Source organism: Lepidochelys kempii, chromosome 1, assembly GCF_965140285.1.
Source record: "Lepidochelys kempii isolate rLepKem1 chromosome 1, rLepKem1.hap1, whole genome shotgun sequence".
Taxonomy (NCBI): Eukaryota; Metazoa; Chordata; order Testudines; family Cheloniidae; genus Lepidochelys; species Lepidochelys kempii.
Window position 1 is genome coordinate 78,783,591 of NC_136380.1, and position 13,514 is coordinate 78,797,104.

The 13,514-nt window shown below is 38.9% G+C and overlaps 1 protein-coding gene across 6 annotated transcripts in view; it reads left to right on the top strand.

Annotated features, from left to right (window-relative positions):
- Positions 1-13,514, top strand: part of BORA (BORA aurora kinase A activator) — an 80,324-nt gene that overhangs the window by 13,043 nt on the left and 53,767 nt on the right. For 5 of the 6 annotated variants that reach the window (XM_078853302.1, XM_073346664.1, XM_078853303.1 and 2 more), the window contains 3 exons: positions 1,873-1,918; positions 12,268-12,349; positions 13,289-13,354. In XM_078853302.1, the coding sequence (XP_078709428.1) occupies positions 1,873-1,918; positions 12,268-12,349; positions 13,289-13,354 (194 nt within the window). The remainder of the gene's footprint in view (positions 1-1,872; positions 1,919-12,267; positions 12,350-13,288; positions 13,355-13,514) is intronic. The other variant, XM_078853301.1, reaches the window with a different exon arrangement.

Sequence of the window (13,514 nt, forward strand, 5' to 3'; positions counted from 1 at the left end):
GCTGCTAGAAGGCTAAAGTACCATTGTAACAAATATGTAGACCTTATTACTCAAAGAAAGGAAACTTTCAAGTGAGCATGGACACATTTGCCTATTCTGTGCATAAATGGCAACTTATTACAGGTTTCTGAGATCAGTATTAGCAACTTCAACTATTCCCAAATTCCTCTGTAGTATTCTATCAGCTGATGAGTGCAAGCTGAAAGACACAGAACACACTTGTTTGTCTCTTGTAATTCTTACTGTATATTTGGTACAAAATTTGCTTGGGGTGTCCTAGGCCAGTCTCCTGGCTTTCTTCCTCTTCATTTTTCGCTGGATGTTTTCAGATTAGATGATACGGTATGAAGTATCTGCTGTTCAAAAAACCACATAGCAACATGAATACTGTGCCAGTGTTGCATTTTGACCATGGCTTAATACAGGATTGATATTTTAGGTGCCAACTACATATGTTGTTTTTGCCTTTGCACTTTCCAAACTCACTGCCCAAAGAAAAAGCACTTACACTTGCACTTAATGTTATGAATCTCACTCTTCTCTTAACTAGATGCTGCCTTTTCAGTCCCCATGTTTCGGCTTTGCAGTCTGACCTGCAGGGATACTTGTTTTTGTGATAATTTGTACTTACGAATAAATGACAAGTGAAGGTGCCTGGCCTGTTCTTTTGCTATGTTATCTTAATTCTGGACTTGTGCACTATAACAACTTAGCAGTATCATAAGCTCTTAGTTGTAGATGGTACCTTTTTTGTATATTGACATATTGCAAGTCTAGTCAGAGCCATGACTGACCCCTTTTGGGGGGGAAAAAGAGGTATCATCAGGACATCTATGAATTTTATACTAATTAATAGTTCTATCACTTATCCAAATGCTGTACCCAGTCCTTTCTAAATATGTAATTTATGTGGTCTGAAGAGATTATTCACATATAACTTCCATATAAATATTTTTATGCCTCTGCTGTTCTTCAAAAGTTATGTTATTAGTATGAATTTCTTTGGTTGTCATTTATAAGCCTCCTAAGGACTGGTATAGTGAAGCTTTATCAGTTATGGTGACACAAAAAGGAAACTGTACCATTTGTGCAAAGCTGAACAAATCATTTGAATATGGGTGAGAAATATTTGAACTAGGGGAAATACCATTTAATACAAGCTTACTTTTGGAATTGCCTATTTAGTGTTAGAGATTGTTTAAAAAAAAATCTTAACTCAGATATTTGATGTGATTATTGCGTTGGGCTGGGATAAGGTGGGTTTATAAGCCACTTGAAGAGGAAACCTTTTGTTGGGGAAGAAGTAGATAATGTCAAATCTATACAAGTTCCTTCATTTGTTTTCCATTTTGGTTTTACTTTTTTTCTGTTTAAAGAGCTTTCTTCCTTATGGTCAAATTCCTTGTCTTGCTTGATCCTAGAGTGAGTTTCTCTTTAAGTCTATTTTATAGTAATTTTAAAAGTTGCTTGTAGAAGCATTCAAAATCAGAGATTTAGGTGGAAAGAGAAGCTGTATTATGAGCAAGACAGATATCAGTCAACTAGAAATCTCTTTCATAATAGTAAAAGGGATATACAGAAGATTACAAAGTAAATCACTTACTGTATAAAATATTACAAAATTGCCCAGGGTGGGAACTCCTTCTTTAAAGTTGCTAATTGTCTGCGTACAATACACACTTATCTATTTTGAATACAAAGGAATTGCGCACAGCACATTACGAATACTATACATAGAGTAAATTGTGATTTATTTTAAAAGACAGCTAATCTTAATTTTCTATAAAAATGGTACTTTTCATTTACTTGAACCATCAAATTCAGTAATGGCATTGGTAATTTATTGGTTTTTTTTTCATTTGCATTGTTTAGAATAGATAAAGAGATGGAAGACAAAAGACAGAAAGCCATTGAAGAGGTAATTAAAATTGCTATTGATATTAAATCAGATATTAATATTGTGTATATGGGTAAAATGAACAATGGTAAAAAGTAAATTTTCAGTGTTGTCTAGCAACTTTGCAAAGCAACTTTGAAAGCAACTTTACAAAGTATGAGGTAGCTCTTCACTAAGAGCCTGTGGTATTTTAATGGTTAGTAGAAGATCATGCAGTTTACTGCTTATCTCTTGTAGTTTTAGAATGGGAATCCTTATTTGTGGCTCTTATTGGATTTCCTCCACCCTACAATTTTAGGCCAAAGAAGCAGACTTTGTAACTTTCATGTTATCTAGACCTGAAATGTGGCATAAGTCTTTTAGAGCACTTCACAAAAATATCACCTGTGATATAAACTCTCCAAAGATGTCCTGAACAGATGACAGTTTTCAAAATACCCAGGGGTTGAATCTCCATTTTTCTGAGTCCTGCTTGCAGTTATAATGGTGCCCGGCAATCTTTGCTTTTTCACTGAGGGAAAAATCTTATTGGAGAGTTGGCTGGCCTGTTACTTCTGACCTGAATTGCTTTTTTTTTTTTTTTTTTTTTTTTTAAAGAGAATTTAAACAGCCATCTGTTCAGTAATTGTCACCAGCAGATGGGCAACTCTGTGCCACAAATGCCATGGGGCCAAAAAAGTAGCTAAAGGAGTTTCTACCGGAATCTCACCGTAGAGGTATGGAGGAGAGAACTGCTTTTTGTGGGGTTGCCTACACTAGTACTCTTCCCACTACTGAACTAGTGCTGGTTGTAGGAATGGTGGAAGAGTTAGTGTAGATTATGCTTTTTTTCCTCACCGTGCTGTCTAGCCCTGCTCTGCTGCACCAACAGTGTGAAAAAGTACTGCACATCTGCAGAGTTAGATGTACCGTCTAAGAATAACTTCTCCTTCTCATAATTCTCTCTCCTTCCCCCCCACCCCCTCCATGAAGTGTACTAATACCTCATAGGTACTTACCTTGGACGATTGACTGGTAAGCAATAAGACACTTCATAAGATCATGTGCTGTCATGGTTAGGATCTAAAAATACATCTCTACAAGATAATAAAATTTTGACTGAAGAAATTCAGTTCTCTATCCCTCGGCCCATGCCACTTCCCGCAGCCCACATTAGCCTGGAGCAGTGAACTGCGGCCAGTGAGAGCTGCGATTGGCCGAACCTGTGGATGCAGCAGGTAAACAAACCAGCCCGTCCTGCCAGGGAGCTTACCCTGGCGGGCCACGTGCCAAAGGTTGCCAATCCCTGCTCTAGTCAGTGAAAGAGCTCCCCCTGGGAGCAGACTTCTCCAACCTATCCGGCTTCATCCTCCTTTGGGTATTTTTTCTTTTAATGTTTTCTAGCTTCCAGTCAAATCTGCTTGTGTGTGTGGTGTGGTGTGGTGATTTTTTATTTCTTTCTGTCAAGGTCTTCCTTGGCCCAGAATTATCACTAAACTCCAGTTTCCTTGCCCTTTTGGTTCCTGCAGTCCTTCTGCCTCCCCCCAGAGCTTTGTTTCAGTGCATTGGTGTAACTTACCTCTGCACCTCAGTGCTTGCTGTAATGTACAGCTTTTAAGTATCAGCACTTCTGGAAGCTCTACCTTCATAGTCTCTTGTACTCAGTTATGGGAGTTTTCTGATCAGGGAGAAGAGCAAGTAATCCATTCTTCTAATAACTTTTCCATCTTAGGCACTTAAAGTTAAGTGCTTAAACCCTTGTATTCCTCCGCAAAGCACCTTTGTTTAGATGAAATTAAGGTTGTAGGTACATTTAAGTAACATCCAAGTTTAAAAAAATAAATAAATTAAACATTGGAGAATCAGGAAATGCAGAATTAAGTTTGTATTTCACAGACAACTCAAACTGCCTTAACACTCCACAGCACAGCTACAGATGAGCAAATAAGACAGCCACATTACGTTAACTGTCATGAGTTTAATTTTTCAGTGACAAAAAAACCCTAGAATCCATTGATGATGACTGCTTTACTGCTTTCTTTACGACCATACATAGTATGCATAAATGACTTTTATAAACTGATTAGATAAATAGTATGCCAAAGATAAATTCCTGTTCCTCATTAAGGCAGGATCAGACTCTAGTTCCATGTGGCGGCCAGTTGTCCAACTGTCAGTAAGCACAGCTAGTATATATCCACACACAAACTTCATATGCCCATATCTTATTAGAACATTTTCATGAAAAGGGAAAAGCTTAGAGTAGTGACAAAGAAGCATATGTAATAAGTCATGTATGTGTAAAACTGATTTCTATGGTGAACATATATCAAAACTATGAGCAATAGGGTCCTGTGGGGCAGTTACGGTAGTTTGGTTGCCTTGTTTTGAGAGGTACAATCAAATGCATTTCCTGATTAAAGATGCTGTTGTAATGCTTCTGTCTGGGCCTTGTACAAATGTTCAAAAGCCAGTGAAGCAATGGATTTGCACCAGTGCAGAGCTGGTCTGAAAGAAGAAACAGGCCCCTAGTATATATCTCCTTTGGTGAGGTTTCCGTTTATTTGTAATAATGCAGTTCTTCGCTTTTTGCTTCTCCAAAAAGCCAACCTTTCTGTTCTTATCTCGTTTGACCTTACTTCATGCTAGTCTATAGAGGAAGTTGAGTGGGGAGAGGTTACCTGTTTTGATAGTAAGGTTCCTTACTTACTTTGGCATTTCCAAAGCCAATGAAATCACACTAGAGGCAATGGAAGCCAACATACTGATGGCTTCTGAGCACAAATGGGAGTTGTAGGTAGGACCGAGGAGTGTCTTGGGGATTATTAGGAAAAGTAAGGCAATCAAACAAAACCCACTTAGCTGTGCTTTGGTAGCCTGAGGAAGAGGGCGTGACATTCTGTTCGAAGCCTTTGGGTTACCCCTCTGCTTCCGCAAGTGAGAGCCCTGCTGGAGATTAGAGTGTGTCAGCTGTCTGCCCATTAGTCTGTCCTCTTCGTCAGCAAACTCCTTCAGGCTCTGCCAGTCTAAACTGAGTCCTGAGTTCCACCAGAAACATCTCTCTGTAGTGTCCAGTCCCTCTCACTGGAAAATCACAGAAATTAAGTTTGCTGCCTCCAAAGAGACAGTATAAACACCAGCCTGTTAAATTAGCTGAGGACTCACTCTGTATATCAAAATAACAGCACTGTGATGGTTTATCGTACAACTAAGAATAAGTTTATTAATAAAAAAACACATATTTAAGTCCTATTAAGTAGAAGAAAAAAGACAGGTATGGTTACAAATAAAACACGCTTTCTAGTGACTACAGTATAATTCTAGCAAGTTACAATCGTTGCGTAGCAGTTTCCTCACTTACGTCAACTTGCCAGCATCTGTAGCCTGCCAGGTGAGGGGATCCAACTTTCACAGAATCGCAGGGTGCTACTCCCTAAATGATGGATAACTAGAATGTCTTTTTTGCTCCTCCCCGAAGTCCACTGTCTTTGCCTCAAGAAACAGAAAGGCTTCCTGGGGGTGCAGGCGTAGACCCCGGTGTGATCATTAAACTGTTAACTTGATTGCTATGTTTACCTTGTGTAAATGTACTTGCATTGTTTTTTGCCTGCAGTCAAACCAGTCAGGCTTATGTACTGCCTCCCAAACACATTTTAATAACGTGTTTCCAGCACATCAAAATTCTTTGTACACAACCCTTGTATGTCTTTGCATATATTACACAATGATTTTCTGGACCAGCATTTACATATGATACTTTACTTGGCAACTTTTAGATACATATTTTGACGGTGGTGTGTTAGTTATTGAGTACATCCGGCTTAATAAGTTACAGTGTGGTGGGTGCTCTGCCAATTGGCATTGAGGGGTTCTTAAGGTCACAGAGGGGAATGGTTCTTCTGTCTAACACTAAAGATTTTAAAAATTATCAAGATTCTAAAAAAAGTTGGTGCTTAATACTGTTATTGCCCTTCCCTACAATATTGTATTGAATGAATTTTTGTTCTTTTTTTCCTTTAAGTAAAAACAGGGGCTTTGTCACTCAGAAAATTTGCCATGGAATGCATCTGTTGCTATGGAATTGGGTTCCAGTCTAAGCTTTTATTTAAAAAAAATGAAATCTAGCCCTTCCGATGGAATTACCTTTGAAACATAAATTGTGTAAGCTTGTGGACTGTGGTCTTGCTGAGTTGAAGAGCCTCAAACAATAGCTTTGTTGGTTGGGTGTTTGACATTAGTGGTTAGTTTTTGTTAGTAATGGTTGATTCTTCTTTGAATTATTGTTCACACATTTCGCTTATGGTACACATTCCCCTCATTTGTTTGAGATAGGAGTCTGTTGTGGCTGTGAATGCACCCTGAATGTTCTTGTGTCTCTCGCTGAGGGTATAAAGGATGGAGCAAACCAATTGCCATTCAGTTCCTTCTCAACACCTCCAGTTTTGAGATTGAACTGCTTGCTGTCCATTCTTCACAGGCTGCTGGCTCTCTTTTTCCCTGTGTATATATTCCTATCCCAGCTAGTTTAGTTGTTTGCTCACTGGCAAAGGGTTTTTTATAGCCTTCTCTTTTAACCAGAAAATTTATATAATTAATATGCATATAAAATATATATTTTCCCCCTGATACTGGAATTTAAGGATGGCTAATTCTAATCCCTGGATTCAAATACTGCCCCTCATGTGAGGGCTTTAGGCCCATTAATGGCTGGCACACTAGATGTCATTTTTATTTTTGTTTTTACTTGGGGGGAATTGCACATCCCTAGCAAATATGCAATATATAAGTTCTTTTTTAAAAGGATGTTAAAATCCAAAAAAGTTTGTTTCTAAATGTTTTTTAATGGATTAAATCAATGAGACTGGCTTCAGACCTTGGTGCATCTGAACCACTGTACATGACATGCCTGTTTCCAGAAGTGCTGCTGACAGCATGGGGCCTACACCACCGGAGTCCCATCAAACAAGACCAGCTCCAAGCTGAAGAAAATCTGATAAACTTTTTTTTAAAGAAAATTCAGTTTGGAGACAGTTAGAGGTAGATCTCTAATAAATCTCCTCTCTGGAAGAGAGCGTCTTCCTTGCACCATTCGAGGTGCAGAGACTTTGCAGGCTGAATTCATGAAGAATACCTTATCCTACTTTGTATGGGTCATGCAGGGAATCTAAAAACTCATCCTATGATTAGATTCTATGGCAAATACCATTCTGGACATGGACCATGACTTTCTATCCCAGGGCTGCCAGGACTTTATCTTAAATACATATGTGGTCATACTGGAATCCTTGGGGGCCATATAGGCTGGAACATCATCCAGGAAGATCACCTTCTTATGAGAGATCTTCCTCTGTCTCGGCTGCTCTGATGTAGCAATCCTCTCAATCTGCTCAAACTGAGGAACCCAGTGAGTAGCATCCACCAAATTCAGCTGACATACTGGGACCTACCATTTTTTTCCTTATCTCTGACTGAGGCTGTAGACCCACCTATCACATGATATACGGACAATTTTAAAGGGTTTCAGGACCTTCTTGCAAGGGTAGCTGGCTCTTTACAGAAACCTGTTGAGGAGGTGCAGTAATCCACCACTAATTAACATTCTTCAGTCCTCTATCTGAGAGAAAATAGCACTCCCAATTAATGAGGCTGTAATGGACCTAGTAAGAATAAGATTCCTTCTGCAGAAGTCCTTGGCATTTCTCACCCGCTTTTTTGGGATGCATGTCCCTTCCCCGGGGGCTCTGTTTTTCTGTTCACATCCTGTACCAGGGTCACTAGTGGTTACACCCACAAATGGGAAATTGAGAACATAAAATACACAACAACAAAAGAAAGTAAACTAAAAAAAATCTAGCTTTAGTCAGTCTTAAATTGCATTTATCAGCTATCTTGCAATTTGTAATTGAAATTACCAGGCCCTGTTGGCCAGATATGATTTTTTGAATTGAAAAGATCTTGATGTTTGTAGGTAAGCTCCCTCCGGATGTTATGGAAGAATTTTCTTCCCTGGTGACTGAAGGTCAGTTAATGGCCAGGACTCATCTGAAAGCTGAACTTGACGCAATAGATGTGCCTTAAGATGCATGACCATAGCAGTGGTAATGAGAAGAGCCTCGTGGCTTCAAAAGTCTGGCTTCCCACTGGAGGTTCAGCCTGCTATAGGGAATCTGCTTTGAGGAGCAGGACTTAATTAAAGCCCTTCGTACTCCCCTAAGGTCTATACTCAGGTCCTTAAGAGGAAGCATGTGAGACAATAGTTACTCTTCATGGATATGTGTACCATTACTTCCATTTTTTTCATCAGAAACCTTCAGAACCATCTAACAAGAGGCAGCATTTCCATAAAGAGACTATTCTCCATGTTTGTCACTGCACGTTTGTAACGGTCTACATTGGCCTGAATCACTTGTTTTGACAAGTTAGTAGAGGAACATGATATTGCTTCCAAAGACCCAGAACTTTCTACTCCTACTTTCATCAACAATTTGAGTTCCTTCAGGCACATGTGGCCTTCTGTATTTTCAGACCAATGGGTACTAGAGACAGTTACACAGGATATCAAGTTCCACACTGTGCCTACCTTTGGTCTTCTTGAGGGACATATCTCACAAGGGACTGTTACAGCAGGAAGCCCTCTCACTTCTATCTCTCGGACCAGTAGAAAGAGTTCCGTCTCAATACCAAGAAAAGGGACTCTATTTCAAATACTACTTCATTCCAGAAAAGAAGAGAGGATGGCATCCCATCTTAGATTTATGAAAATTAAACATCTTAATTCACAAAATAAAGTGCAGGATGACCATGCTAGCTTCCATAATTTCCCCTCTAAATCCTGGGGACTTGATTTTTATCCCTTGACTCACATGACATGAACTTCTGTATTTCAATAATTCCACTCATATGAAGTACTTAAGATTCCTAGTGGTCAGGAACACTTTCATAATTGTGTTTTCACCCTTTGGATGCTCTGCAGTGCTGAGAGTTTTTACAAAAGTGTTGGCAGTGGTTCCAGTGCACTTAAGAAATATAATAGTCAACCCATACCTAGACAAGTGGTTAGTTTGAAAAAAAACTTTTAAGGTGAGAGATGCTATTCATTGTGTTCTTGAGCCGTTAACCACTCTTGGCCCAAAATTCAGCATGGAGAAATGCAAGTTAATACCAATTCCAAGAGTGGAGCTCATATGACCAATCCTAGACTCCATAAAGGCCACAGTGTCTACCTCAAGATAGGTTCGAGAACATGTCTGCCTCAATAGCTCTGGATAAAATTGAATCCAAACATCACAGTAAGGGCATGTCCTGTGCTGCTTGGACATATTGGACAAAGGCTTGTGTGCTTTTGTAACGTTCAAGAAGACAATCAGTCCAAATTATGATTGGCATTACAACAACCATGTTTACATAACCAGAGAAAGGGGTGCGGGGGGAAATCTCCTCCATTATGCCAAGAGGCAATCAGGTTATGGAACTGGTGTATCAGACATTGAATCTCCCTCTTGGCAGGCAACTCTCCCATCACGTGTAGGAGATCAAGGACTTGGTCCTTTGCAACATCCTCTTGGGATGGGGTTATCCTCTAGTAGACAGATTTGCAACAGATAGAAGCAACAAGTATCCCCTCTTGAACTGAAGTCCTGACATCACCTCAGGCTCACTTTCAGGTATCTTTCCCATTTTTGTGGTTGTGGACTATAATTTATGCATACCCACAAGTTCTGTTGATCCCAACAGTCTGATGCAAGATCCAGCAGGACTCAGCGAAAATTATCTTAATTGCATCAGCATGGCTGAGATGATTTTGGTACCCCAGCATACTGAATCTTTTAGTCTACCAACCAAAGACATTATCTCTAATTCCATACTGGCTGATGCAACACGAAGGAACTGGACCTAGAGTATCTCCATTTCATCACCTGTCTGCTGGATGGAGGTTAGACTTAGAAAAGTCCTGTTGTACATCTGCTTTAAAACACACACACACACACACACACACACACACACACACACACACACAAAATCCCAACAACATATTAAACTGTGGAAAAGATTCTACAAGTTCAACCTACTCATCAAAATGGAAGAGATTTTTCCTCTTGGTAGCAGAAGAGATCTCTAATTCCACAGGATGCTGATTCATGATGTTTTATAATACATACTTGACCTAAAACATCTTTCAATAAGCTTCATCAGTGTTCACCTCTGTGCATCCCTCTCCTGTAGAGGGGGAGACAATTTTTTCTCACATGAGTATTATAAGGTTTGTGATTGATCTTATCAGGGTATTTTCCAACAAAGAATCCCTCTATAGGGGACCTTAATTAGGTCTTATCTGTCCTAATGCGCCCCCCTTTTAAGTCCAAGGCAGTTTGTTATTACATCTGTCCACGAAAATGGCACCTTTGAATGTGATTAGTTGTGATTGAATGTGAAGAGTTGGTAAAATCCACACCTTGATGGTGGACTCACCTTATACAGTTTTCTATCCAGATGAAATATCCCTCAGGATGCATCCCAAGTTTCTTCCTGAAATTACTATGAATTTTCATCTGAACCAAGAGATTCACCTGCCCGCATTTTGCCCCCTAGGCTATGCTCTTCTAAGAGAGGCTGTGTTTCATATTTGGATGTCTGAGAGCATTGGCATTCTACTAGCAAAATATTAAACCTTTTCAGAGATCTACTCCAAAATGATTTATGGCAGTAGCAGGAATGGTGAAAGACCTGTTTTGCCACAAAGGCCAGTACGTCTCTCAGCCCGCGCCGCTTCCAGCAGCTCCCATTGGTCTGGAGCCGCGAACTGCAGCCACTGGGAGCCGCGAACTGCTGCCACTGGGAGCCGTGATCGGCTGAACTTGCAGACGCGGCAGGTAAACAAACCAGCCCAGCCTGCCAAGGGCTTTCCCTGCACAAGTGGCGGAACAAGGTTGGGAACCACTGATCTAGATAGATATCTGACTTTTATGAGGTGGCTAAAGTAGATCCTCCTACTTTCTTTCAACTTCCGCAGCATCTTTGAAAAATGTTTGTTTTGGACATATGTAAAGCAACTACCAGAATATCTGTTCACACATTTGTGAAGCACTATTCTGTCGCTGAAGCCTCGAGATCTGATAACTACAGTTGGGAAAGCTCTATTCCAATCTTTATGTTCCTAAACTCCGAGCTCCCACCCCCATTGCTTTGATTCATTGCTTGTGAGTCGATATAAGTTGAATAAAGTGATCACTCTATCACTTTAGATAAGCTATTACCAGCAGGAGAGTGGGGTGGGAGGAGGTATTTTTTCATGCTTTGTGTGTATATAAAAAGATCTTCTACACTTTCCACAGTGTGCATCCGATGAAGTGAGCTGTAGCTCACGAAAGCTTATGCTCAAATAAATTGGTTAGTCTCTAAGGTGCCACAAGTACTCCTTTTCTTTTTGTGAATACAGACTAACACGGCTGTTACTCTGAAACCTGTGCACTGTTAATGGAATATACGGTCAGCACTTCTCAAAGAAGTCCATTTACTCCAGTTTTCCTTTTGACTGTGTTTTGGGTCTTGCTAGTATTGGTTAGGGTGGGAGAATTTCTCCCTTTTTTATCCAGGTTTTTATAATGACCTCCATCACCTTTTATATCTGAGCATTTCCAAAATCCAAACCTAACAGTGATGATTTGAGTGTCAAGTACTGTTAACTTTTAGCAGGAACCTGTCATAAATATGCTTATTTCTATGATCCTAAATGTCTTCCAAGGTGCCAAAAGCCCCAACAGTCACCACATATTCATCTTCAATAACAACTTCAATTTCCTCTTGATTGCTTCTACAAAGCGTCCGAATTGTCAGTACAAAACTGTGGTGTACTGAAAATGTGATTTCCATTCTGCTGCACTATATTGCCTCAGAACTTAGTTCCAGCTTGCTGTAAAGTACATGGGACCTCTTAAAATCTAATCACTCTGCTGGAGTAATGAGACATGTTTGAGACACCAGCACTGAGTATGTTAATACAGATGTGTGAAGAAAGCTTTGTCAAAGCTAACATGGTATACCTATCAGTATACTTGTGGAATTCGAAAAAGATGGGGCGCTTCAAAATGTTAACCTTTTTCTTAACAATGGATGGCTTTTTAAAATATCTTCCAGCCACACTAATTTGAACTGAAATTGTGTTGTTTTGGGCTGTATCTCAGAGAGGGAATTTGAAAATAAGTGGCTGAAGAAATCTGATAGAAAGCTATCAGCTGTTCCAAGGTGAATTTTGATTAATCTTGGCTATGTTAAACATGCCCGTAAGAATCAAAACTCAAGATTTTACAACTAGTTGCTTGCAAATACATATTTATAGAATTAAGTAGATAGTCTTAATGTTTGGGAGTATCTAATTATGTTTTTTCCTCTAGTTTTTCACCAAAAGTCTTATCGTTCCCTCTCCTTGGACTGATCATGAAGGGAAGCAAGTTTCCCAGTTTCATTCCACTAAATGTAAGTTGTGTATGTTTCTAAAGGTGTCTTTTAGTAGCTTAAATTTAGAAATCAGCTGTTTTGCATGTTTAATATGTATATGTTTAACTTTTTTAAGTTATAGACAGCGTGACTAGATGGGAACACTCACTTAAGTGGGGCCAGGATTTTGCCTAAAAAGTTAGGCTTCATGTTTTTTTTCAGTTCCTGTGAACTTCATCCTAGCTCTGATCTCATGATAATACTTTGTCTCAATTATATTCTCATTACCTAAATTTCACTGTAATAATCGGAATTACCTTTTTGCTTCTTTCTCCCTTTCACAAAACAAGCATAATTATATTGACTAGGAAAATTGAACAGACTCTTACATTTTATTGAACACACCAAATTTTTTAGAATTGAGTAATTTAAAAAAATGATCAAAACGTATAGTTTTGATTTTTTTAGTATAACATAATCCAAAATAAATTTCAAAACCATCAATTTGAAAAGAAAAATTGAAGCTTTTCATTCCCAAAATGTCATGAATGGCCTTTTAACACTATAATAACTTTTTCACTTGTGTCCCCTTCCCCCCCAAAAAATAACAGTATGTTGGCAATATCAACATAATTTGACAAGCTTTTAGATTTCAATTGAATTGCGTTTTCTGATGGAAAACTCTTACAACGTAAGCTGGTCAGAAAAACTGATATAACCTCTCTCTGGCTTCTCTGACACTTGTCTCTCTAGGTTTGTTTTTTTTACTCAGTCCCAAACTTAGTTGCAAAAATCATGTTCTAGTTTTATTCTCTGAAAATATTTTGGTTTGATGTAAACTAAAGTATTACAATATTTTATTGTAGCTAACTATTTTTGAGAAGTTCCTCAATACAATCGGATTAACTGTTATGTTTCAGAATGGTAAAAAGCTTTAATTTAAGTTTTAACTGAATTTATCTAAATGATGCTTTACAGGTATAGATTTAAATAACATTTCACCGATTGGAAGACAGCTAACTGTGCAACCTGGAAAAAGCAATGGTTGGTATAAAACAGTATCAAGTGACAAAATGAACATGCACTCAAAGGAATATAAGAAGTTTTTATTTAAGCTAACTGAACTCCTTTTTAAAAACAAGTTTGTTAGGCTTCAATACTGCCAGGGTGCTTGAGCACTTACCTATCTTTAAGCACATGAGTA